Below are 24,434 nucleotides of genomic sequence, written 5' to 3' on the forward strand. Positions count from 1 at the left end.
TGCCCCGCGCTCTCCGCGCGGCGCTTCCTTCCGGGCGGCAGCACCGCCCCGGCGGCAGCGATGGAGCGCGGCGCGGCGGGGTCGCTGCCCCTCAGCCGCCTGGCTGGGCCGCTGCTCCGCAGGCTCAGCGAGCTGCTGGACCGCGCGGCGCCCGGCAAGGGCTGGCGGGAGCTGGCGCAGCGAGCGGGGAGCCGCGGCACGGTGCGGCTGAGGTGAGCGCGGCGGCGGCGGCAGCGGCGGGTGTTTATCTCTCTCTCTGTAATCCCGTAAAACCCTGAAAGTCCACTTGATAAGTGAAGGTATCACCACATACTGAAGGTATCTCGCCCCCGGGCTTGCAAGGCACTGTGATTTAATGAAAGAAACGTTGATGAGTCTTTTTAGTGGGAATATGTAATCTTGTATTTCCTTTAGATAGCTGTCGTTATTTCCTTATTTGTGTTGTCTGAATCCGCTGTGATTGAAAGTGCGTGAGACAACACTGAAATTGAAACTCTAAAGGTCAGACGCAATTAACTACGCTGCATAGTCGGTGCGTTAGGCTGGGCTCCAGTAGTCACTTGTTTACAACTTAAAAATCAGTCTTCCTCTACTTTGAAGTTGAGTCTGACTCACCCTCTACAGCTTCTGAATTAGGCTCATGGAAATGAAAGGTGCTGTACTACTTTTTCTGCTGAGACTTTAAAAGTGAAAAATAGGTTTCCTAATACATTTGCTGAGAATCATGAGATATATGCATCTCTTGTACCATCCAGCTCACTAATACCAGTTTCTGTTTGTGGAGGTGTCACTGAATAACCTCTGATCTCCTGAAACTTGAAGGAAATGATGCAGATATGTCCAAATCAGCCAGGAATTGCCCATTTCTATTGTTACAAATATTTTTTTTTATCTACAAGTGATTGTTAACCCAGGTCCTTTCTGAGAAAAAAGTATTAAGAAGGTCTATGCCATATCTTTCTCCCATTATTCCATAGCCCTCTGGATTTGGAGCAGTGTTCCCTCCAGGTGCTGGAGCCAGAAGGCAGTCCCAGCTGGAGTCTCCTGAAGCTGCTGGGGGATCGAGGCTGCACTGTGGTGGAGCTGGCAGAGTCCTTGCAGGCCCTGGAGCACACAGAGGCCCTCCAGTATCTCGGCCATTCAGGTCAGTTCTGGGCTGTGCTTTCACTGCAACCCTGGTTTTTAGACTGGAAACACTCAATGTAACACTCTGCAGTAACTAAAAACATGTTTAGTGCTTGAATTCTGGTAGTTGGGATCCAGATAATTACCAAGGTAATTGGCTTATCTGATTCTGAGGTTAAAAGTAAGCCAAGCCTTCATACAGTGTTGTAGTAGACTTAGATTTGGCTGCATGGGTGTGCTGGGTGTTGTCGTTCTGTCAGCTGACTGGGGTTTGGTGTCAGCCTGTGCCTCTGGGTGATGTTTATGGACCTGAGATGGACAGACAGGTACTGCTGCCAGCACCTGGGTCTGGAGGTGGCAGTAACTGGACCCTTCCCCAAGTGAAGGGGAAGGGTCCAGTTAAGGCAGTTCTGGTACATGCTGGATTCGGTCCAGCTTGCTCACTGGGCAGATAAACTAACTTAGGAGAGAACTAAATTATTTTCTGCTAACACATGGACTTGATGGTACTTGTGGATCCCTTGAAGCTCAGCATATTCTGTGATTCAGTGTGGTTGTTCACAAAGTCTAGGAAGTGGGGCAGCACAAGGAGATACACAAGTAGGACCATGTAATAGCAAGTGCTACTTGCTGTAGTACAAAACCAGAACCCTCTCTTAGGTCCTTCTTCTTTAGGACAGGGTGAAATGCAGCCTCCTGGGAAATGATAAAAGCTTCCCTTTCAATGGGAAGTGGAAATGAGACCTGCAGGCTCCTTGCCATGCTGAAAGCTGTCCTGTTCTTTGGACAGTGTGTGAAAAGAAAATGCTTTTCACTCTTCCATCAAGTGAAAGCGTTTCCCAGTGTTGTCAGCTAACAATCTAACAATTAGATTATAGGTAAGATTACAAATACTGAATTTGCATGGTGTGTTTCAAAGTCTGGTAACCATAGATGCCACTTTTCCATCTTCAAAAGTAACACTTACGTTCTGCATTTTCCAGGGAAAATGGAAGAAATATTTATGTGTCTTTGTAATCAATCACAAAACTGAGCTGGACGGTTTTCCTTTTTGAACCATTAAATTCCATGGTACATACAGGAAGTGACTGTAGTGCTGAAAAAAAAACAGGAAAAGAAATGAAACTGAAGAAGTTATGGATCAGACTTCTTAGAACTTGTTTGGAATGCCTCTGACAAATGCAAAATGCTTATCTTCCAGTGATTTTTTCTAATCTATGTTCTTAAGAGCTGTTTGTGATGCAAATTGGGAGAAATTAAAAACAAAAAGTAGAATTTTTTAACAAGTCTTAATTTTTCTGTCCTTTAAATTGAAGTAATATAATTACTTTTTGTATTGGCTAATGTTAGAGGACTATGATGCTTAAAAACTACTTAACACAGTTTAACTGCGGAATGCAGCAGAGGTAGTGTTAAATAAGGAACTGAGTTAGTGCTCTCCAGTGCTAGGTGTAGAAGGAAGTGATTTTGGAGTAAGGAGGGAATCTCAAAGTGCTGCAGCTCTTTTTAGAGTAGCTGCTGGTGTGTTCCACTCCTTCCGAGTAATCCTGTGTGTGGAGACAGCTGATAGAACCCACCGCCCTGCCAGGCAAGGTTACATGATTTTCAGATGCCATGTGCTCTCTATTTCAGGCTTTTGTCTCCATGTTCTGGTCTAGTTGTACCCTCCAGAGCAAAGAATGCTTCAAATAATGATTTTTGAACTTTCTGTTCTGCAGTTGACTTCCCATCCTTCTTCTGATGACCTTGACTATACCAGTGGATCTGGTTTTGAGATCATCCTGTAACAAGATTTCGAATGGTTTAGGTTAAGAAAATAAATGCATCATATCAGGGTGGTGTCAGAGTTGCTTTTCTGGCAGTTAAGATTTGAAGTGGAAAATTTTACCTTCCAGAAACCCCTGCCCTGTGTTCTGCAGGAGTCAGAGGCATAAAGCTGAAACCAAGGATTCAGCTCATAAGAATGCATAAGAAATAGCAGGAAAACACTCTATTTGACTTAAACTCTGACTGCTTTGACTCCCTCAGGGCTGAGCCTTAATCCAAACAGCTCAAAGAAATTGTTGGGAGTGAGAAAACACTTAAAACTGGGAATATCTTTCCAAAAAGGGATCTGTGATACCATGAGACATATTATTTCCTTTAAAATTAAAATATCTGAATTATTTACTTTGAATCTTTTATGAGCTCCATTGAGTACTACTCATCTGAGCATGGATTTTGTGTAGTGGAAGACAGTTTTGAATGTCTTAAAATATATAACTAATTGGAACTGTGTGTATACACAGTACAAACAAATTATTTTCAAGTATATTTAATGACAGAAATGTTCTTTGCTTCAAGGGCAATTTAAATGAAAATATAAATTACAGACTTGTATTTCTGAATAACTTTCCTATGTGTAAATTCTGTCTTAAAGGTATAAAGATTGTTGTCCAACCAGACTCTCAAGCAGTGCTCTCTGGTCAGGTCGTCAAGTTATGCTGCTGGGCAATGGGACACCCATTTGTGCACTACCAGTGGTTCAAGCAGGAAAAAGAGGTAAGAGTTCATAAAGCATTCAGGCTTTTTAAATAGTGAAAATAACATAATGATTTTGGATCATCCTTTTTTTGAGGCTCTTATTCACAGTGAGAGAAGATTGATGTAAATACTCAGAAAACCAAAATTAGAAATGCTGGATAATGATCCTACAAACATGCTAAAACAAAACGTTGATTCCTTATATTCACACCACTTTATTCCTGGGGGCTGTGAATGTGGAATGGGGCAGAAAGCAGGCTGTAAATTCAGTTGTCTCAGCCTACCAGTAAGTTTTGAGTAAGTGAAGGAGTTGAGGATGGTGTTATGGACTTGGAAATAAAAATTATAATGCTTGGTCCTGGTTTAGATTAAACCAATCGAAATTGAAGTATTTTTGGTTCACCTGTGATGCAGGTTCCCCATGGTAATTCTCCAGAGCTGGTTTTGAGTCCAGTGAGTGTAAAGGATTCTGGCTTTTACATCTGCCGAGTGAATAGTGAATCTTCTTTTATGTTCAGTCGGTGGGCACGCCTTGAAGTTTGTGAGCTTCAGAATACATCTCATGGTGAGTGGCAAAAATGCATTCTGAAAGTGCCTCCCTGCTTCCTCAAGGCACTTGGGTCCCTGTTGCTGTGCTTATGTTGTGTCACGCTTCCTTTTCTTGTTACTTCCTTTTCATTTTTTAAGGGCACTTAATGGGTTTGCCTGAAAACAAGTTGTGCATTTGTAATCAGCCTCAGCCACAAAACCTGACAGTGGGGGATGCTTTGGTCCTAGAATGTGGAGCTGTTGGAAACCCAATTCCTCATTACCAGTGGTTCAGAAATGGATTTCCTTTGGCAAACGGGAGCAAAAATGTCTACAGAGTAAGTTACTGTAATGGGCCACACTTGGGAGCTAATGCTAACTACCTTGAGCTTACCCCAGAAAGTTCCTGTGAAGAAAATAATTTCTCCAGAACCTTGATAATTTCTGAAGAAGTGCTTGCGTGAAGTGCTGCTTTTAGTTTCTTTGCTCTTTCTCGCCTGTGGGGCTTGGATTCAAGTATTAAATACCTGATGCAGGTATTTTTTGAAGGCCTGTTGGGGTGATTGTGATGATGCTTGCATAGGTAACTTACGTGGATGTGGGACATCAAGGAACGTATTGGTGTCATGTATTCAATGACCGAGAGGATGAAGACAGCAAGAAAGTAGAAGTCATTATAGGTAAGGAGTTTTTCTATATCATACAGGTCACCTCCTTTGTCCATTTCTTCCACGTGACTAATATTTATTTTTGAAGCTTTCAGTAGTAAGCCAAGCACATGCATTCTATATTTTCAGTGTATCTGTTTGGTAAAACACCAGTGCTTGTGTCCAGCAAATGGAATTTTATAGCTTTGGGTTTTTACGGCGCAGAAGTGCTATCCCTTTTTGGCCCTGCCAGCATGTATGTGGCTTGTTAGCAGATTGCAAGCTGATTTATGCTTTTTGACAACTAAAAACCATTTTAACCCTTGCTGGGGACATGAACTCTGTTACATGGAGTCCTTCAGCAATGAGGAGAGGTGAGATTGTTCATTTCAAGTAGAATGAATGAACATGTTTCAGTGCATGTGTATTTGCAGTGAAGAGGAGCAGGTCTGTTTGTATAGCTTTCAGATCTATCTGGCAATAGTATTGTGCAATTTCCTAAGCTATGAAACACCCTAGTTTACTACTCCTGAGTTTCAGGAGTCATTACTTTCCGGTGTTATGGCCAGTGCAGATTTACACTGCTGTAAAGTGAGCCAGATTGCAGAACAGCTTGACAGTGCCCTGTGTCTTCCACCTTGTGTGCTAACTCATAACTAGAGCTCATCTTCCAATTTTTTCCCCCTCCTTAAAACACAAGGAAGGAGAGCTGTGGCAGTGGAGTGCACAGAAGGTAATGTAAACCTCTAGTTGTGAATCAGTTTTAAAAATCAGTGATGGGGATGACAGGTTGTTGAGTGTGTTGCTGAAAGGCATGTGTGGGTTGAGAGCTTGGGTTTAAAACACTGATGGATGATGCAACAGTCCTTCTGCATGTGCTTCTCTCTTCTTTGCCTGGACATCATGATCTAGTTCACACAGGTGAAAAAACAGGCTATTCTCTTCTTTTGTTATATTCAAATGAATATAAAGATGTCGAGATTTCTTTGGTGGGGCTCAGGAGGCAACATCCTAGCAAGAAAATCAGAAAATCCTGAGATGTTCAGGAGCCTGGGTGATCTTAAAGAGCTGACTAGAGCTAGTTCCAATGTCAGCACCATGTCTGCAGAAGTGTTTCTAGCAACTTCCGTAGGATGATTTCTGTTCTCCTTTGCATTGTTGCAACAGGGAGGAAGAAGTGTATTGTGACCTTTAATGTTGGTACCATCCCTTTACTACTGAGTATCTCACTCTGCAATATTCACAGCACAGGAGTTTGTGCACAGCAGTGCACAATACTCCAGGAGAGCACTGGTGCTTCAGAGATGTTAGTTCTTTTCCCTGCTTTCCAGTGTTCTCACAATAAAGAGGTGAAACCCCTGGTAGCTTAGAATGTTTGAAAATTGTGTCTGAAGTCTTTCTGAACATACATGGCTTCCCAAAATCAGATCTTTTGCTCAGGATGTTGCTTTTTCAGCAGCCCTTCAAACATCTGTTCTCCAGTGGGATGATTCTGGTACCTTGTTCCTTTTTTCTTCAACCTACTTGCATGCCTGTGGGATTGAAGTGTCGTAATTGTCCCCCCCGTTTGTTTTTACATCTACTGTACTGCAATGTTGTGTCTAGCACAGCTTAATGTATTGCTATAGGATTTTCTCTTCTCTTCTCTATGTGGAATAAACACAAAAGGTTTGATTTGCAGAAATGCAAAGCCAAAAGTATTTTAGAAAGGTAGTTTGTTTCCTATGTTCAGCTTTGTTTAATAATGGCATGACACATTTTTACTAATAAAAGTGTTTCTTCTTCTTGTTTAAACTATTATTTTATTGGTGTTTTCCTTCACAGAAGATTCATGTCATCTTCAGGAATCAGGTAAGTGGTAAGTTTTGAAAAACTTTAATTTTGCATTTTTACTTTGTTTACTTTAACTAGTCACTGAAAGCTTGCTGGGTTGCAGTATGAACTTTACAGTATTTGGATGTATCTGTAACTTAGGATTGAATAGGAGCTGGTATCACCTTAAGAGCAGCACAGCTTTCCAGTTCCAAGAGATTTAACTTGAAACCTGTAGAGAATCATAGTAGTGCTGTTTGTAAAATCACCCAAGGCTGCACATGTGCTTGCACAGATACAAAGGGAGTTAATCTTTCTTATCTGTGGTTTCTTGGGACTCTGAGTTTTAGCACATTGCTGCTTTCTCCGATAATTAAGGTGAAAAAGATGTGAGGTATCTGGCTATCACTCATGTTCATATGTTGAATGGCATATTTCTCATATTCTCATATTTCATATTGCAGTCAGCCAATGTGATTTGAAGCCTGTTACATGTTTATTGTGAAAACGTACATCCATAGTGTTGCTCTAGAGGGGATTATCCCTCATACAGTTTTCCCAAAACCTCAACTCCCAAAGATAGTTTCCTGGGTTAGATATCAAATACGTTTATGTTTGCCCAGCCTGTTTCAATCACTGAAGGGCTTCTCTGTCATACTGTGTCATGTTATCCAGGTGGCCACTTTGGCACACTGCTTACTGTTTCTCTTGGCATAGCATTGGCTCTGCCACCCCTCTATAAAATACAAAATGTGGATGCTAAATGCAAGCAGCAAGCAGGGAGCACAGTGTCTGTAGAAAAGCAAGTCACATAACTTTCTCAGACTAGCCTGAGAAAGTTGCCTGGGAAATCATAAGGAGGAATCAAAATAATCCTTAGAGATAGAAGACAGCCTTGCAGGTGTTGTTTGTCGGTTTCTTGTTCTCTTGCAAGAGAAGGTCGAGGGGTGGTGTACCCCACTGACCAATGATGGTGATGTGTTCACTGACCAATAAGGGTTTTACCTTTCTGGACCTTTGCGTACTTTGTCTACAAAAGGAGATCTGGGGTAATAAACCTTGCTCTCCTGTTTAACTCACAAGAGAGTCCATGTCGTTACTACCTTGCCATTCCCAATATAGTGTAAAACAAAATAAAATCATTTTCACATCCAGATTGGAATCCCTGCTAAGCATCCCCCACCTTGCATGTCTGCATTTTGTTTGGAGAGGACAAACTGTTCTGTTGTCACTGAAAGTGCCAGTGTGCCGTTTGTAAGATTTAGCATCTATTCTTTCTTAATCTGTAGAACTAGCTATTCACATCCTGTCAGGTTGTTTGCTGGAAGAAGGTGAAGGAAATCATCTAAAGAAAAACAACAATATCAACAAAACACCCCCAAACCCCACCAAAACAAAAATGCTTTTTCTTGCATTAAATTAGCAAATTGTTAGACAAAGCAGTGCCACTAGACTATGGCTGTGGGGAAGATGAAATTCATTTTCTGTAGTCACTGACACACTGTTCTTTTCTTCTGTTTCAAGCAGACCCACAAGAAGAATCAAGTCATAGACCTGTGGGTAAGTAGCTTTGTACTGAAATGACTGTATGTATTTGACATCTAGGAAGCAAATTCTGCTGCTTCTGAGTATTGCTACTACTGACACTGCCAGTGCAAGACCTGCAGGGAAAATAGCGAGCTCCAGGGAGGGAGATCTGTGGGTATTTGTGTATTCCTTTTAGAAAGCTTGCTTGCCCTTTCAGGAGTAAACTGTGCTAAGGGCACCAGTATTTTTAGTGACCCTGTGAAGCGTCTGCACCTTCTCATCTGTTTCAGTTCACTGCTTCAGATTCCTGTGGCCAGGCCTTAGCCAGTGTGTCAGTCCATTCCTTTGAACGCTCGGAGGCAGTGGTATTGGGATAATGTGATAGAAAGGATTGCTACCCTGTCTGCTGAGGAACTGCTGTCATTGCAAGCTCAGCTCTCCCTGTTCCATCATGTGGATGCTTTGATGCTGAGCTGAAGCTCATAAAGAGATGGATAGCACGTGTGATATGAAGAATTGTTGCTAGGTTTTTTAATCACATTCTTAAATTTGCTGTGTAGATTTGAGTGGTCAGGCATGTCCTGTTGATACTAAATGAGATGGAGAGGTTGTTGGCCTCTGTCAGAATTTTATGGCTCTTTCAGGTTCATCAGTGTGAGAGGGAGTGTAAGTGCTCCTCTCTCATGTAGGTAAGTTTCCTTCTTCAGGCTGAAAAGAGAGTTGAGCTGTGTTGTTGATGTAGAATGACTTGTAAAATCACATAAAATATTGTGCCTGAAGTGAGATTGGGTAGTTTTTTTCACTTTGGAAAACCTTAAATGTGAAGGTGTTGAATCCATAATATATAAATATATAAATGTGACACGTGTTTTTTTTTTCTCTGTGTCTTGGCAGCCACAGACAAGGTGGCTCTGTTAATAGGAAACATGAGCTACTGGAATCATCCCCAGCTCAAGGCTCCAATGGTAGATGTGTATGAATTGACCAGTTTGCTAAGGCAGCTGGATTTCAAAGTTGTTTCTTTGCTGGATCTTACTGAGTCTGAGATGCGAAATGCAGTGGATGAATTTTTACTTCTCCTGGACAAAGGAGTTTATGGTAAGGACAAGTAAAATCCCTTCTGAAGTAGGTCAGTTTTGTACGTATCAAGCAGCGAACATCTGGTATTTTTCCCTGCTAAACAAACTTCAGGGTAAATATGATGTATGTAGAATGGGAAGAATAAGTTAAAGGCACCCACCAGCATATCCTCTGACTTTGATTAAAATGTTATTTTTCCTTTACTTTTAGAGCAGATCAAATGATTGAACTTGATTCTTCAACCACTCCTAAAACTGCAGTGCAGGCTTTTATTTTGTTTGATAGTACTTTGCTTGCCTAGATTTGATTTTGGGAGACAAAGGACAAGACAGAAGTGGGGGAGAGCATGATGGAATTGCTGCAGTGAGCAAAAGCCTTGGATGGCAAAGGCCAAGAGTGATCTGGTTTGGAGTGTAAGAAAAGTTCTTACATTTTCCACTGCCACTATTTTGTCATTTTACTAAGGTTGTATAGAAAAATCCAGAAAATTTTTAGGACAGAGAGCAAAAAGTTTTCCCACGTCCCTATTTAATAAATTGCAGATTTCCTGTAGTAAAAGTCCATTTGAGAAAACATTATTTGATCCCTTTTTGGAACACAAGGTCAGCTTATTTCTTAGCATGACTTTTTTTACGGGTGTGTTACCTGATGCTCTGTCTGTGCAGAACTGCCTGCTCTGACATTTGGGCATTTATATCTGAGCCAAAACCTGCCTGACACGAAGCCTCAGTCTGGCAGGAACATGAGGCTTTTGAGAGCAGTTTGCTTTTATTATTGCCTGGGAAATAGATGGGCTTATCTGTTTGGGTGAACTTCGAGATTTTTGCACCTTCTCAATTTTTCTCTGTAGTTGTGGACATGAATGTAACAAATAAAGTACTGAAAGGCTTTAATGAATTTCTCAGCAGCACCATATCAAAGCTCTTACATGGCATATTTTTGCAATTGTACTTTTCCAGCCAGTTCATATAAAAGGTAAGCAGAACAGTTTTTTAGTGGTGTTTGGCAATGACCACTTCAGTTTGAATGATCACTTTGTACTTTCTGCATGGTGGCTATTAATTGCTTAAAGCCTATAAAAGATGCTGTCAGTGCACAAGAAGGTAATGATTTATTGCCTTTTCTAGTGGGCATAGCTTCAAATAGAAGAGGCATAGTGACTACTGCTGTTTAGTCCCTGCTACATATAAGCCTGATGGCACTAGGTTGTGTAATTCTGGCTTACTGCCAGGAAAGTGGCATTTCAGTTGGTGGTCCTTAAGAGCAGGAGTAGTAAACAAAGTGATGATGATTGTCTGCTCTGCTGTCTTAGTCTGTGCTGTTCTAAATGTAGGTTGCAATTAACACTGTATTCCACACAGGGTAAAAGCACAGACCCATGTGTTTGAAAGGCTAAAAATAATTAGGCTGCTTTCTTTTTAAATGAGAGGGACTGAGGGAGGGAGGCGGATATCACTTAAATGCTGACGTCTCTGAGGAACTTGAGCCTACTTAAAATTGTTGTGTGTGAGTCTCCGTTGAGGCCCTCCAAACATGTTTACTCCACTTACCCCAGGTATGTGCAGATTTATTTCTGATCTTGAGCTCAGCATATTAACTTTTGCAGGTACTTGGCACACAGCACAGTCATCTGCCAAGGACAGAAAAGGAATGTAGTCAGTCCAATTACTTACAGAATATATGCTCAGATACATAGAATGTCAACCCTGATTTAGGTCCAGATCCAAAATCTGGAAATCACATTAAGACTTTCCTTTTAACTTAGGGCCTGACACAAGGTCATGCAGTTGCACTTCATACCATTTTTAGCTTTCTTGAAACTCTCCAGGCTCAGGTATCCCTCATATTTTCATATCTTGTAGCTGTATGTAGTGAAAAGGCGCAAACATCTAGCACTCCCACCTCCACGAGCTAATTTAACAGTAGATCATCTTAGTTTGTTAGGGTGAGGCTTATTTTGGGTTTTCTGTGAATGTGCCAGTGTTGTAGTGACTTAAATTTCTCAGCAAATTCTAGTAAGAATAACAACATAAGAATATCCATAAGTATCTCCAGCCAGCATAAATTGTCAGATTTCTGTTGACTTTTATTCAGCTAAGCACTATATTCCAATTGCAGATCTGACTCACAGACTGCTTTGACTAGATAAATAAAAATTCTTTTTAAAATATTAAATTCTCATCATTAAGGAAAACCAGCCTGGGAATAGGCAATAGGAAAATTCAATTAAATCATACAAGCCTCTGGTAACTGCATTTTATGGCAGTAGAGATTATGGATTCTAAAAGCATCTAATAGTCATGTAAATTTATATGACTTTAATACTGAACATTTTTATTCATAGAAGAAAAATCTAGATTCTAGCTTGCAGTTCCTTTTCTTAGGGTTGAGAAAAACTTTAATTCCCTGCTCAGGTTGGTTTTTTTCTACGAAAGTATTGCATGTTTTATTGAAGATTCTAAATGCTAAAATGTTGTAGACTGTTTTGTAGTGACACATGAGGGACATGATGGCAGGATAATGATTTCTGGCTAGGTAAGCATGCAAAGAGTTTGTTTGTTTAGTAGACCCAGAAGAGTCATGAGTCTGTAACTAGGAGATATAGCTGCAATCAACTGAACATGAGCTGTTGGTAGTTTAGTAATGGGGATGTGCTCTGGAGTCCTACCAAACTCTTCAGCTTTTTTTTTTTTTTTTTTTTTTGTCTATAAACTGCAGACTTACTGCTGCTCAGAGCTTTGTAATTGCACATGTGGAGAAGATGTTTTACAGTTGGCACATTGCCTTGTTCCTATCCATCAGTTACACATCACACATAACAGAGTCTTTTAGAGGTCACAGCTACTTAGAGCATTTTAAGAGTATTTAACTTAATGTGTTTATGGAAATGTCTAACTGATTGTATTGCATGTGTGATTTTTGTGCTTCTTTTAATTTACTGTGTTAGTGTATTGATGTTAACGTGGCTTGGAGTGGCTTCAGTGAGCTCCCTGGCCCACAGTCAGCACTGTGCATGACAGTTTTGACCCACTGAAATGGACATAAGTCTCTGATGCACTGCTCACTGTCACACCTGTTTTGAACTCAGGTTTGTTATACTATGCTGGTCATGGCTATGAAAACTATGGGAACAGTTTCATGGTTCCTGTTGATGCTCCAAATCCCTACTGCTCAGCAAACTGCCTGTGCGTGCAGAACATCCTGCGGCTGATGCAGGAGAAGCAGACGGGACTCAACGTGTTCCTGCTGGATATGTGTCGCAAAAGGTATCTCCTGCATTCCTGCATGGTGAGAGCTGTCCTCAGCTCTTTGGGATCTTCACAGAAAGCTGTGCTTCCTGCTGATGAGAAGTCTTTAGGCTGAGAATTCACTGTACTGCAAAGTTCATGGTTCTGAGAATTCATAGCCTGCACCTGAGTGCTTTAGCATCAGTAAGATTCACCCACAGACTTCTGCCTGTGGCCTTGGATAGAAATGTGAACCTGATGGTTAAGCTTTGTCCCCATGGGTACATAACCTGATTTCAATGACATTTATTTCTTTTTTGCTGTTGTTTTTTTAAATGTTATAAACAGACTCAGATAAAAGTGAAATTTGGCATCTGAAAGAAGAAACAGGACCCTTTCCCCTGGGATCATTATCCATCTTCTTCATTACAGGGAGGAAGGAGAATCCCTGTGATCAAAAACACGTTAACTTAGCAGAAGGGCTCAATTGAAGTGCTTATTTTTGAACTCTTGAGAGCCATGGATTTTGCTTCTGTACTGAGGATGTTGTAGCTTTATTTAGAGGTTAAAAACCAACTGATTTATGGGATTTTTCTACACAAAGTACTGTGTTCTTTCCTTGTTAAGAAACTACTATGATAAATTAAACTTGCAGTTGAAATCAGTTCTTCAGTCAGCACTTCTGGCAGTTGGTCTCTGAGGAATGTTTTATAAGAGAAAATTGCTGGTGCTTTAGTAACTGTGGAGCCTGTAAACTTCTCTGCGAATGAAATGCCCATGACCCAATTCAGCTTCGCAATCTGCTGTCCAAATAGAAAATCCTTCAATGTAAGCCTCATACTAATGCCACCATGTTTGGTGGGGAAAATAAAAATTAAGAAAAAAAAACCACACCATTTTTGGAATAACCTAGAATGGGTGGATATTAGAATTGTGTTTTGGAGAGATTGCAGCCAAACTCTACTGGTTACTACAGCATGCCCTTCTCTGGGTAAAGCATGGTGCCTCTGTCTTTACACTGCCCTCAGGCAGAGTGCTGATGGTGCTGACTTTTGTGTTTGAGCAGTCAGGATTCATTCCAGACTTCCAGTAGGAGTGAAACAAATTACTGGTTCTGAACTCTGCTCTTTCTCATATTTTCAATTTGTTGCCATTATTAGTTCTAAAATTATTATTTTATTTTCTTGTGTTTCCATTTATTACAGAAATGAATATGATGACACAATTCTTATCTTGGATGCTCTGAAGGTTACGGCCAACATTGTTTTTGGATATGCAACGTAAGGAGGTTCTTCTGTGCCACAGAAATGACTGAGATTGTATAGAAGTTCTTCAGAACTGTGCTGTGGGCCCGTAACCTTGGTCACTTTTCAAGTGCAAAAGCTGCTGAATAGAAGTAGTCAGGAGCTTTACTAAAGTCGTCTATAATATATTTAAGCTCCTCATATGAGCAGTTCAATGAACAGGTCTAGTCTGTGATGTCATTTTAAGAGGAACTTCCATCAGCTGCTTGCAAGGGAACATGAAGAGCAGATTGGCCTGGGACAAAATCTGGTTTTCAAATTGTAGGGTTTCTTTCCCCATTCCCAATAGAAATTTATTCTTAATCATGCGGGTTTTTCAGGTTTTTTTCCTTGTCCAATGCTGATGGTCTCACAGGTGCCAAGGAGCAGAAGCTTTTGAAATCCAGCAGTTGGGGTTGGCCAATGGAATCTTCATGAAGTTCCTGAAGGACCGTTTGTTAGAAGACAAGAAGGTCACTGTTCTGCTTGATGAGATTGCAGAAGGTGAACTCCAGCTTACTGCACTAACAGTCTCCTCAGTCTGCATTACTGAAAACAACTTTGCTTCCATGTCCTTCCTCTCATGGTGAATGTGTTACACTACTTAAATCTCTTTCTTGTTGTGTTTTGTTCAAATAGGTGCTACTGGGCAGCATATTAACAACATTCCTGATGCTGAGCTTCTTTAATAGCATTCAATTTTATACTCTCCTCTTCAGTGAATATTATTTGTTCCAAGTATTTTTCTGTATGGAGCTTTGAATTGTCCATCCACAAACTCCTCTGTCCTGTGGTGCCAGCTGCTTGTGGTAGTCCAGTTGTTTGCGTGTTCATTTTGGCAATTAACATAATCCTACTTGCCTCAGAGTGCTGTAGCAATGATAATGATTTGTTCTCTAAGTGCAGTACAAAGGGCAATGCACTGTGTTAATTTGCCTGGTTCAGTGATTGTATTTTTGAGTTGATGGGAGATGTACTAAAGTGAAAAGTGTGGAGGGAAAGCCTACTGCTTCTGTGTGAACACCTGCTCCAAGCACAGAACAGTGTCAGACTGGTGTGTGTAGGTGAATCAGCCCAGCTGTGCCCTGGGTTCGGCAGTCTGGGGCAGCTGCAGGTTGCAAAGCTTTGTGTTCTCTTCAAGAGGACAGGGAAAGACTGACATTGACAGTCAGGCAGCGTGACAAGCACTGCTGTGAGTATTCCCAGGTGTTGGTGTCGGGGAGTACACAGGTGCTGTGCAGACAGTGCCAGAGGAATGTTCCCATTGAGTGTTCCATGGAAACAGCCCCTGTGGAAAAGTCTGCAGCCTGCTGGCACCGTGGTTCTTGCTGCGCCTTTGCCACAAGAGTGCAGTGCTGGCTTATGGTCAGCTTGGTGGCCACCAGGTCCTCGAGGTCCTTCCCTGCAGACCTGTGTCCCAGTGAGTCAGGCCCTTTGTGGACCTGTGCAAGGGATTATTCCTGCCTGGGAGCAGAACTTGGTGTTTCCTGTTACTGGACTTCATGATTTCCAATTCCACAGCCTGTCCAGGACCCTCTAAAGAGCAGTACGGTCTTGGGGGTATCAGCCACTCCTCTCAGTTTTTAATCATCTGCAAACTAGCCAAGTTTTATACTCTGTTAAATAATCAATATTGGGTACTTGTATCTAAACCTAAAATATTCCCCTTGCCCCCATTCCTTTAGAATAATCTCCTCCAATGGAATTACTCACATTCTTGAAATTAGTCACTCTAATTAGGACCTTACCCAGTCAGAGCTGTGATGCTGCTTGGACTGGCTGAGGAACAGGGGACAATGTTGGCCAGGCCACATACAACCTGTCAGGGCTCTGCAGAGCTGCTTTGGCCTTCAGGTAAGGAAGTGCTGAGCAAGGAATACTTGTAAACAGCTGCAGCTCTTGTTGATGGATGTGCTGGCTCTGGCATAACCACAGCAACCACACATTGCAGGAAAGTACATAAATCAGTTAGAATTGTGGCAGCATTGATTTTTAAAGAACCTCCCTGCATCTTGTTTTTAGATATGGGCAAGTGTCCCCTTACCAAAGGCAAGCAAGCCCTGGAGATCCGCAGCAGCTTGTCAGAGAAAAGGGCGTTAACTGATCCTGTTCAACAAAGCACATCTTCTGCAGAGTCCCTGGCACGGAACCTGCAGTGGGCCAAAGCTCATGGTACAGTACAGTCTGCTTTTAGGTGATCCTACTGCCATGATGGGAGAAGAGAGAGCATGTACTATTGAAATGGAAGAAATTCAAGGTTATATAGCTACATTTTCATTACTGCGTTCAGTTAGAAGTTTTTGTTCTGGGGTTTACCCCTACATGAGATAGTAATGAATAAGGTGACATGTAGAATTCATGTATATTCAGTGTATTTAAGAGCACTCAGACACTGGAGGGGACACTTATGCGTTGTCTCCTTCTGGGACAGGCTCACAGTACTGCGTGTCTAGCAGTGACATTTGTAAGATGTCGTCGATCTCATTCTAAAGTCATCACCCAAAACAGCCAGGTCAGCTGTGTGGTAAATGTGCATGATGGAAAGAAGTTTTCAATACAGACAACTAAGAAAAATAAGACTGAGATGAATTCCAGGCTTCCTAGCCTTTTAAGAAGGGCAGTGGAGTTTAAGACCTTTTTACCTTTTTCAGCTAAACTTGTTAGTGTACATCTTCAAATTTCTTTGACAGTTGGGGCAGAGGGTCAGGGATGGCATTTCTAAGACCACTTGTCATATAGGAACACTCTTTCAGAGATGGAGATGTTTATTTGTGATACCAAGCACTTAATTCTTGTTTGTTAAATGATTGGAAAAAAAATGCAGGAAATTCTAAGTTTCTATTTAGACTGTAACAATGTGTTGTTTGTTGGCAGAGCTTCCAGAAAGTATGTCCCTTGAATTCCAGTGTGGTGTTCAGATTCAGCTGGGGTTTGCAGCTGAGTTCTCCAATGTCATGATAATCTATACAAGGATAGTCAAGAAGCCCCCTGAAATCACAGCTTGCAGAGCCCACATCACAGACTTCCCACTCGTAAGTGCTTCCTGCTGCTGTCTCGTGATCTTGCTCCACTGAAGTTGAAAATTTTCTGCTCCACCCATATCAAGCTGCATCTTGTATAATAAAATGGGTCTAAAGTGCTGCAACTGCTCAGACTGAAAGAAATACTATTTTATGATCTACAAATTCTATATAATCAATTAAGTTCTTTGTTTTCTTGCAACAGGACTTGGATGTAGATCCTAAAGAGGCCAATAAAGGAACTCCCGAGGAAGCTGGAAGCTATTTAGTATCAAAGGACCTTCCCAAACACTGTCTTTACACTAGGCTGAGTTCACTGCAAAAACTAAGGGTTAGTATATATTACTCATTACAAGTTTGCCCAGATAATGGACACCATTCGTGTTGCTTTGCAGTTCTGTTGAGGCAGCTGTGTATTGTTAGTGTAGTAAGTTCTTTGGAGGGAAAGAATGGATAATAACACAGTTCAGTGACTTCAATTTCAGCTGAAAAGTAAAAGGTGGGGAATTGATGCATATGCAGTCCTGATACCAGCATGCAAGGCCCCTTTTATTTTCCATGCCTATGCTGAACTTGGCCAAGATGGTTATTTTTGGGCAGATCACCTATTGCATACTCTGAGGGTGCTCCTATGCTTTTTAGGAAGAACGTGACCTGAAGCAGAGCTGCCTCATACAAAGTCATTAGTAGGAGATGAAAGTGTTGTGTATTATCATCCTGTGCTCCTGGGCACACTGTTTTTGAAAGGTTCTCACTTCAGCAGACTGGGGCACTGCTGAGTGTCTCTGTATCTTTAGTGTCATGAACAGCTCTGCCAGACACAGCCTGGCATCTCTTCTACCTCTCTTTTGGCAGCTGAGGTAACACAAGTGCCTCTGGAAACACAGACTGCTCAGTGAACAAGTAGGGACCAAAGGAGGTCCTCAGGAAACAAGGCCTGCCCACTGTGTGTCTCTTGCTCCTAAAAAGGTCACTCTGCTTCTCCAGGAGACCAGAGTCTCTCTAAGGGTTTCTTGTAGTGTTTATTTGGAGAGGAAATATAACTTGTTCTCTCCCCCTTTTTCCACTTTTACAGGAACATTTAATCTTCACTGTTTGCTTGCACTATGAGTATTCAGGAATAGAAGATACAATGGATGAAAGAAAGAAAATTAATGTTGGAAAGCCCCTTATTGCAAAATTAGGTCTTCACCATGGGTTCAAAACCAAGAACTGTCCCCAGACCTGTTGCATGCCTGGTTATCCTTTTCATAATCCAGTAGTATCGAGTCCAGAGGCAGCTGAATACTACATCCCTAGTCATTGCCAACCCAATTCCTGTCCAGGTGTTTACCATCCAAACTGTGCTTGCTCTACCAGCATCACACAACCAGAGGCATGTTCCTGCAATGGAACTTCCAGGATATTGGATTCAAGACATGAAATACAGCATTGTTCACCCACTATGGAAAAGAGTAATGTACCAGTAGAGACCACTGATGATACTGTTGAACTGGAATTCTTCCTCTCTGACAGCCTTAGCTTCTCTGAACAGCAGTAGCTGGGATGTGTTTGGAGTAGACCAGAGTGGCACTCTTGAACAGAGGAGCCTCCACACTGCCTCTCCATCTTCTGGGGTTTGGAGACTTCCAGACAAGGCCCTGGAGAGTCTAGAGTAGGTGCTGGAAATGAGGATGGGAGGAATTTTTTTTATATCCCAAGAGACAAAACTGGACCAGTAGATTTAGGAATGAAAAAATGTAGAATTTTTTTTTTTCCTCTCACCTACTACTTGCTTGTGATACAGGGAAAAATCTGAACTGCTCAGAGTTTCCTATTCTGTTCTTTGGCCATTGTGTGTTAGGATCGGTCACTGATGTTCCAGTGCCTTGGATGTAGCCAAAAAGCAGCTCTGACTGCATTCTCCTCTCTGATTGTCAGATGTCCAGTGTCTGGCAGCATCTGAGATGTATAAGATCTGTGTAAGGAACCCAAAACCTGAAGAGCCAGCAAACTGACATCACTTTTGTTTTTAAGAGAATTTCAGATTATCAGAGGGAGCAAAGTCACAGAATCATACTGTGCTGGACTGTTTTTATTATGATTTTTTTTTTTTTTTTTTTTTTTACATAACACTCATTTTTGCTGATTTTTGCTGATCTGATATCTGTTTTTTCATGTTCTGGAAGAACACTAACTGGAAAGATGAGGGCAAGTGCCTGCTCATAGCAAGCAAGTTATTGCATAGTCAGTCTTGCAGACATGCTGAGGGCTAAAACAAGGATCATAAGAAAAGTTATCTTTTATTAGGTCTTTCAATGTCTTGATGCTTTGAAAATGCAAAAATATTGGGGTGTGAGGGAGTTTTCAAACAGGATAGTAGCCTCTCCTGCACTGGTAATATTGAGAAGAATTGCTTTCATTAAGATCCCCATCATAAAAACAGAATAAGTGAATGTTATTGAGGCAGACAAGCCAGTTTCAAACTCCAGTGGAGAGTGCTGCGATGTGGTGGCCTGGCTGGATGGGGCACCAAGGGATGTTCTGGTGAGGCCATAAAATTTTTCAGATGGGAATGTTAATGCATCTTTAACTAGATCTGGTGATCCTCAAGTTGCTCTGTGCTGAAAGGTGGATACGGGTACATGGATATAGCTATTTCCAGAATGACAGCCATGCTTAAAGCAATCTGTACATGAGCTTGAATTTCTGTTTTCCTTCTGCAGGGTTTTAAATAGTGCCATACCTGTTAATGAATGAGATGTACCTTCATTAACGATTCTGTGCAGTTGACTTCTAAATCAGATTATGGCTTGAGACCATGGTCTAGGATTGTAATACTAGCTTATACTTAGCTAATACTTTGTCAGTTTCCTAATTTGTATAAAAGCTTATTATTTTTCCTTACTGTGTAATAAATATTTATCCACAGAATTATGTATCTGTGCATATGTAGTTGCTATATTCTTCTATTCCTTCCAGCCTTAAAAAGCCCAAAACTTTATTGAAACAAAACATGTAATGAAAGAATTTCTTTAACAGAAAAGAAGGGGAAATCTGAATCATGAGCTTCAGCTCAAGATTCACAGATCTGAGCCTGGGCTGATGCCCTTGCTCCTCAAATCTCAACTCTTGCCTCTTGAGAGGTGCAAAGGCCTTTGATCTCTAATAGGTACCCTTGGACATATTTGTATATGCATCTATGTACTTCTGTGTGTGTGAATTGTTTTAAATCCCCTATGGGAAGTATAGTGTGGAAATTGCCATTTTAGATCTAGAATTAAATTCCTGCTGTGCTTACAGGAATTGAATCATTTCACAAATGTTACATCAGTCAGCAGTTAGGTGCTGCTAAATCCTTCCAGGCATAAAGCCCTGCCCAAGTCTGAACCCTGTGACTCAGCAGCAGGGTCTCCCTTAGCTTTTGGCATCCTTGGTGCCAAATCATTCTGCATTGATTCTAGACAGATTTTCCTCTGTGTCCATCATCCATGCAGCAGTTACCAGAATGAACCCTGCCATTCAACCTCATCACCCTTTTGCATATTTACATTAAACTTCTTTTGCTAATACCTTAAACAGAGGTTCTCTAAGTGACCTAAACCACTCAGATTTGTCCAAATCATTTGACAAAAGCCTGCCTGTGGCAGTAGAGTGTGTGGAGGAAAACTTTATCTTTCTGAGCCCTCCTTAAAAAGAGAATGGTGATGGAAAGGCATTTTCTCACTGCAGCACTGTCTTTAGGAATTGTTCTAACTGTTTTAATCATTAGCGTTCAGAATGAGATACTCTGGTTCTTCAGCGCAAGCTGCAAGCAGCACCCATTTCCTTTGGCCCAGGTCTAGGAAAGCACTTAAAAAGTTCAGCACACATAAATTAACATTTCAATTTCAGTGAAATTGGTAGGATTAAAAAACATGCCTAAACCTAGGCAGTTGTTACAGCTCTATTTGGTTTGTGGCCCCCTTTCTAAATAGAAGCCTCAGGATTTGGTTTTTTCCTGCAGTGAGATTGTTTGGAGATAATTAGCTTTTGCTGAAGTATCTGGCAGGCTAAATTACTTTGCCCTCTACTTTAGCATTGCTTTATGATTTTGTATCATTTAAGTGTTTGTTACCTGGCTTGGATATTGAATAGGTTTAGAAGAAAGGTTTAAGATAATCCAAAGAATCACAGGCTTCTCTGGCAAAAGAAGGGTTCTTTTGCTTCAGAAAGGCCAAGACACTCCCACTGTCCCTTTTCACACTGCAGTAAAGGTGGGAGTGCATTTACTTTCTGTACTTCCACAGAGCTCTGCAGGCTGACTCCTCTTGTTATCCTGAGATTCCTGAAACTGCCTCTGGCTTCAGAAGACCATCTGCACCATGGATCTCTTCAGTAGATTTCAGGGCTGGTGTTGCTGTCTCTGTAGTTACTGCCTTGGTTCATGCATCAACTACTTCTCCTCATTCTGTCAGCTAATTAGTAACTTTGGCAGCTCTCACATGCAGTAAGCTCTTGGGCTATGTTCACCTTGACATAAATTCCTCACTGCTGTAATGCGAGTATGTTTCAGTATTACTTCTTCCTTGCATAGAATTTTAATTCAGGCACAGTAAGATCTGCTCACGTTTTAGAGTGTAGCATTCTGAGCTACAAGTTTTTGCTGGGAATTGGAGATAGGTTTAAAGTATCAGGTGGAGGAGGACAGGTTGGGAATTTCAGGGAGTTTGGTTTGTTGGGGTTTCTTTAAAGATTGATCATTTAGTAATTGCAATAGTCAAGGAAAAGAGCGAGGACATCTCCATGTTGTGGCAATTAGGCAGTTACTAATTTCTAAGGTATTGCTGCAGCAATTTAGTCATACCAGGCTTATTTTAAGAGCTAATGAGAAGAAATGTTGTCTCCCATCGCTACTGTCGGCACGCAGTGAGCAGGAGCCCTGGATCCCTGTGGGGGTGTGTTACCACAGCGACCAGCCTCCACATCTGCAGGGATGTGGGAGGAAGCGACCAGGCCTTCCCCATCTGCCCTTCAGATAGAATCTGCTGGCACCCTGCTTTCAGCTTTCAAAGTCACTTGCAATTAGGATGAAAAGTCTTCAACCTGTTATGCAAATTACTTCACTCCCCATAAGATCAAGTAGCTTTCAGATGCTTCCTGGACTCTCTGATGACTTAACGTGGTGGTTATGATTTATTTCATCTCTCTAAACACAAGGCAGCTCTGCTTTCTGACATCTTGTAAGAAGAGGGATATTGGCTATGCATGGTGGGACAGCACAAGTCACAGACTCACTGAATACGCTGAGTTGGAAGGGACCCACAAGGATCACGCAGACCAACTCCTGGCCCTGCCTGGCCATCCCCAAGAGTCAAAGCCTGTGCCTGAGAGTGTTGTCCAAACGCTCCTGGAGCTCTGTCAGCCTTGGGACTGACTGTTACCATTCCCTGGGGAGCCTGGGTAGTGTTCTACCACCCTCTGGGGGAAGAACCTTTTTCTAGTATCTAACATAAGCCTAACCTAAACCTCCCCTGCCACGACTTCAGGCCGTTCCCTTGGGTCCTGTCAGTGGTCACCACAGAGAACAGATCAATGCCTACAGAGGTCAGCACCTCTTCTGTGGGTTATCATCAGGCAGCCTGTCAGGAACTGCTCAGATTATTCCCCTCTGAAAGGGCTGCTTGTCAGAGCTGTAGGTGTTTAAAGTGGTGCTAGGAGTCTTCTCTGCTCACATCCTGTCAGTGCCTGCCAGCTCTTTTCCTCTCTTTCCTCTTCTGCTGAATGCCAGTAGCATGCAGGAGACCTACCCTGCCAGGATCGGGATTGGTCCAGAAATTTTTCAGGACTGCTTTGAGATATTCATAACATACCAAATCCAGTATTTTTTTGGTCTGTAAGAAGCATAACAGTCTTTTAGGAAGCTACAGAATCACTATAAAATACTGGTTTGCTGATTATCAAAGCTTTGCAGGCTTTGTTTCATGCCTGCCTTAGGGATATGCAGAAAACTGCTGCAGATTCTGGTTCAGTGTTGCAGCTGCAAGAAAACACGATTTTGAAACACCCATTGGATGATCAGCTCGTATTTTAGTGGAAACAATGGGTTCATTTTAATCAGAAAGTAGCTGTGCTTCATGACAAGCCATTTACCCATGCTGACATGTAGAGGACTGCAGCTGCTTGCACTTCACTGCATCCCAGCACACAAGTCAGAGGTGGGACTCATTACCACTGCAGAACCTCCCTGCTAGCTCTTCTCATGCTGTCTGCACTGGGATAATCCAGATTTTAACATGAGTACAACGTGCTTTCCTGTGGTGGGACACACAGGAGCAAGCCACTTGCCAGCTGGAGTGAGTTTTACTTGGAATGAAGTGCTTTACCCCCTACTCTGGTGTTGCCTTGCTATCAGCATCTTTTTTCCTTTTCTGGTCTGACAAGAAGAGCCATGTGCCCGTAGTACCTTGCATGTGCTGGGACACCTTAACACCTTCCATCATCCTGTTCTATAAAACAGTCCATGGGAAGTCCTCATCTCTGCTGCTGGCAATCCAATAATCCCTTCTTTTCTTTTTAAGATCTGATAAATAAAAACCTTTTTTTGTTGTTGTTTTGTGGAGACTGTAAGTTTCCACAGCTGGAAAAGCTCTGTCTCATGTCATGCAACAATTCTTAATAGACTATGATACCAAAGATGGATTAAACCCAGGTTTGTTACCTAAAGGTTCCCAAGAGAAATAACTGCCCTTTCTCCTCTAATTTTGTTTACAGTTATTTTCCTTTTAGACTAATTAGTTACAGTATTTTCTTATTGCTGTAGTCTTGATGCTAGTCAATAGTTACAATACAGTTAATATATAGTTAATAATAGGGCTGTCTTGAGAATGGTGTTAATAATGTTTTCCCTTATACAAGTGATCCTGAGTCATTGGTGACAGCAGCTTCTCAAGGTGGCAGATGGTGTCTCTGTAAGAAAACATGTTTTCTTACCTTGTCCATCAGTTCATTTCCAGACTGAGCAGAGAACTCAGTAGTAGCATCTGTTGATGGAATAGTTCCTGTTAAACTCCATCTGCCTGCCAGCTCTAGGATGTTCAAACTATGGTGTATATATAAGGTACAAAAGGTATAATTAGAATTCTGATGTATCACAAACTAGAGTGGGTTTAGTTATATAAGACGGACATTTTTGGACAGCTCTAAGAAGTAATAAAAAAACCTCATGAGCAGAGGGATGATGCTCAGCAGTTGCTTTTTCAGCCTGCATTATTATTTGCATCCATGCAGTACAAGATGGAGATTTTTGACTGATCTGAAGCCAAGCCAGGTCTTGTACAGTGGCTGCATGGGAGCCTAACTTCTGAAGCAGAGGTTTTGGAGGTGAAGGAACAAAGAGAAAAGATCCTTGGGGCTGGAAGGTAGGATGAGCCACCCTACCCCCAGACAACGTGAGCCTATAATTTGGCCAAGAAGGTGCAGACGGCTCCCAGCACTGTCACCAGTGACAGCAGCAGCTGCCTTGCCACTGGCTCATGGTGGCCACCACACTGCATGGGAAACCCACGCTCGAGCAGAGCAGCTGGGGGAATGTGTACCCCACAGGGAGCAGTACTCTGTCATTGGGGGTCCCTTCCAGACACATACCTCTGCTGTAGCTCTTCTTTCACATGAAACAAGTCAAGAGCTTGCCCACTTGCACTT

The 24,434-nt window shown here is 41.9% G+C and overlaps 2 protein-coding genes across 11 annotated transcripts in view; one reads left to right on the forward strand and one right to left on the reverse strand.

Moving 5' to 3' along the window:
• Positions 1 to 24,434, reverse strand: part of ALPK2 (alpha kinase 2) — a 96,062-nt gene that overhangs the window by 27,065 nt on the left and 44,563 nt on the right. For 2 of the 3 annotated variants that reach the window (XM_086867198.1, XM_086867196.1), the window contains exons 2-3: positions 10,793 to 10,872; positions 2,093 to 2,221 (exon numbers count right to left, since the gene is read on the reverse strand). The gene's annotated coding sequence lies outside the window, so the exon portion shown is untranslated. Of the gene's footprint in view, positions 1 to 2,092; positions 2,222 to 2,723; positions 2,907 to 10,792; positions 10,873 to 24,434 lie in introns of all 3 variants that reach the window. The other variant, XM_086867195.1, reaches the window with a different exon arrangement.
• MALT1 (MALT1 paracaspase) lies at positions 3 to 19,685 on the forward strand. 8 transcript variants are annotated; one of them, XM_086867244.1, is made up of 17 exons: positions 3 to 212; positions 978 to 1,144; positions 3,545 to 3,666; positions 4,063 to 4,213; positions 4,336 to 4,514; positions 4,760 to 4,856; positions 5,524 to 5,556; positions 6,648 to 6,674; positions 8,160 to 8,195; positions 9,057 to 9,260; positions 12,331 to 12,508; positions 13,675 to 13,749; positions 14,129 to 14,256; positions 15,775 to 15,924; positions 16,627 to 16,784; positions 16,978 to 17,103; positions 17,848 to 19,685. In XM_086867244.1, the coding sequence occupies exons 1-17, from the start codon at positions 61 to 63 to the stop codon at positions 18,310 to 18,312; spliced, it is 2,448 nt and encodes an 815-aa protein (XP_086723370.1). In that variant the 5' UTR covers positions 3 to 60; the 3' UTR covers positions 18,313 to 19,685. The 8 variants fall into 8 exon arrangements, with proteins under 8 accessions (XP_086723370.1, XP_086723371.1, XP_086723375.1 ...); XM_086867245.1 differs by having other exon boundaries at positions 8,163 to 8,195; XM_086867249.1 differs by lacking the exon at positions 15,775 to 15,924.

The sequence above is a fragment of the Cyanistes caeruleus genome, chromosome Z (genome assembly GCF_971803275.1).
Source record: "Cyanistes caeruleus chromosome Z, bCyaCae1.hap1.1, whole genome shotgun sequence".
NCBI lineage: Eukaryota > Metazoa > Chordata > Aves > Passeriformes > Paridae > Cyanistes > Cyanistes caeruleus.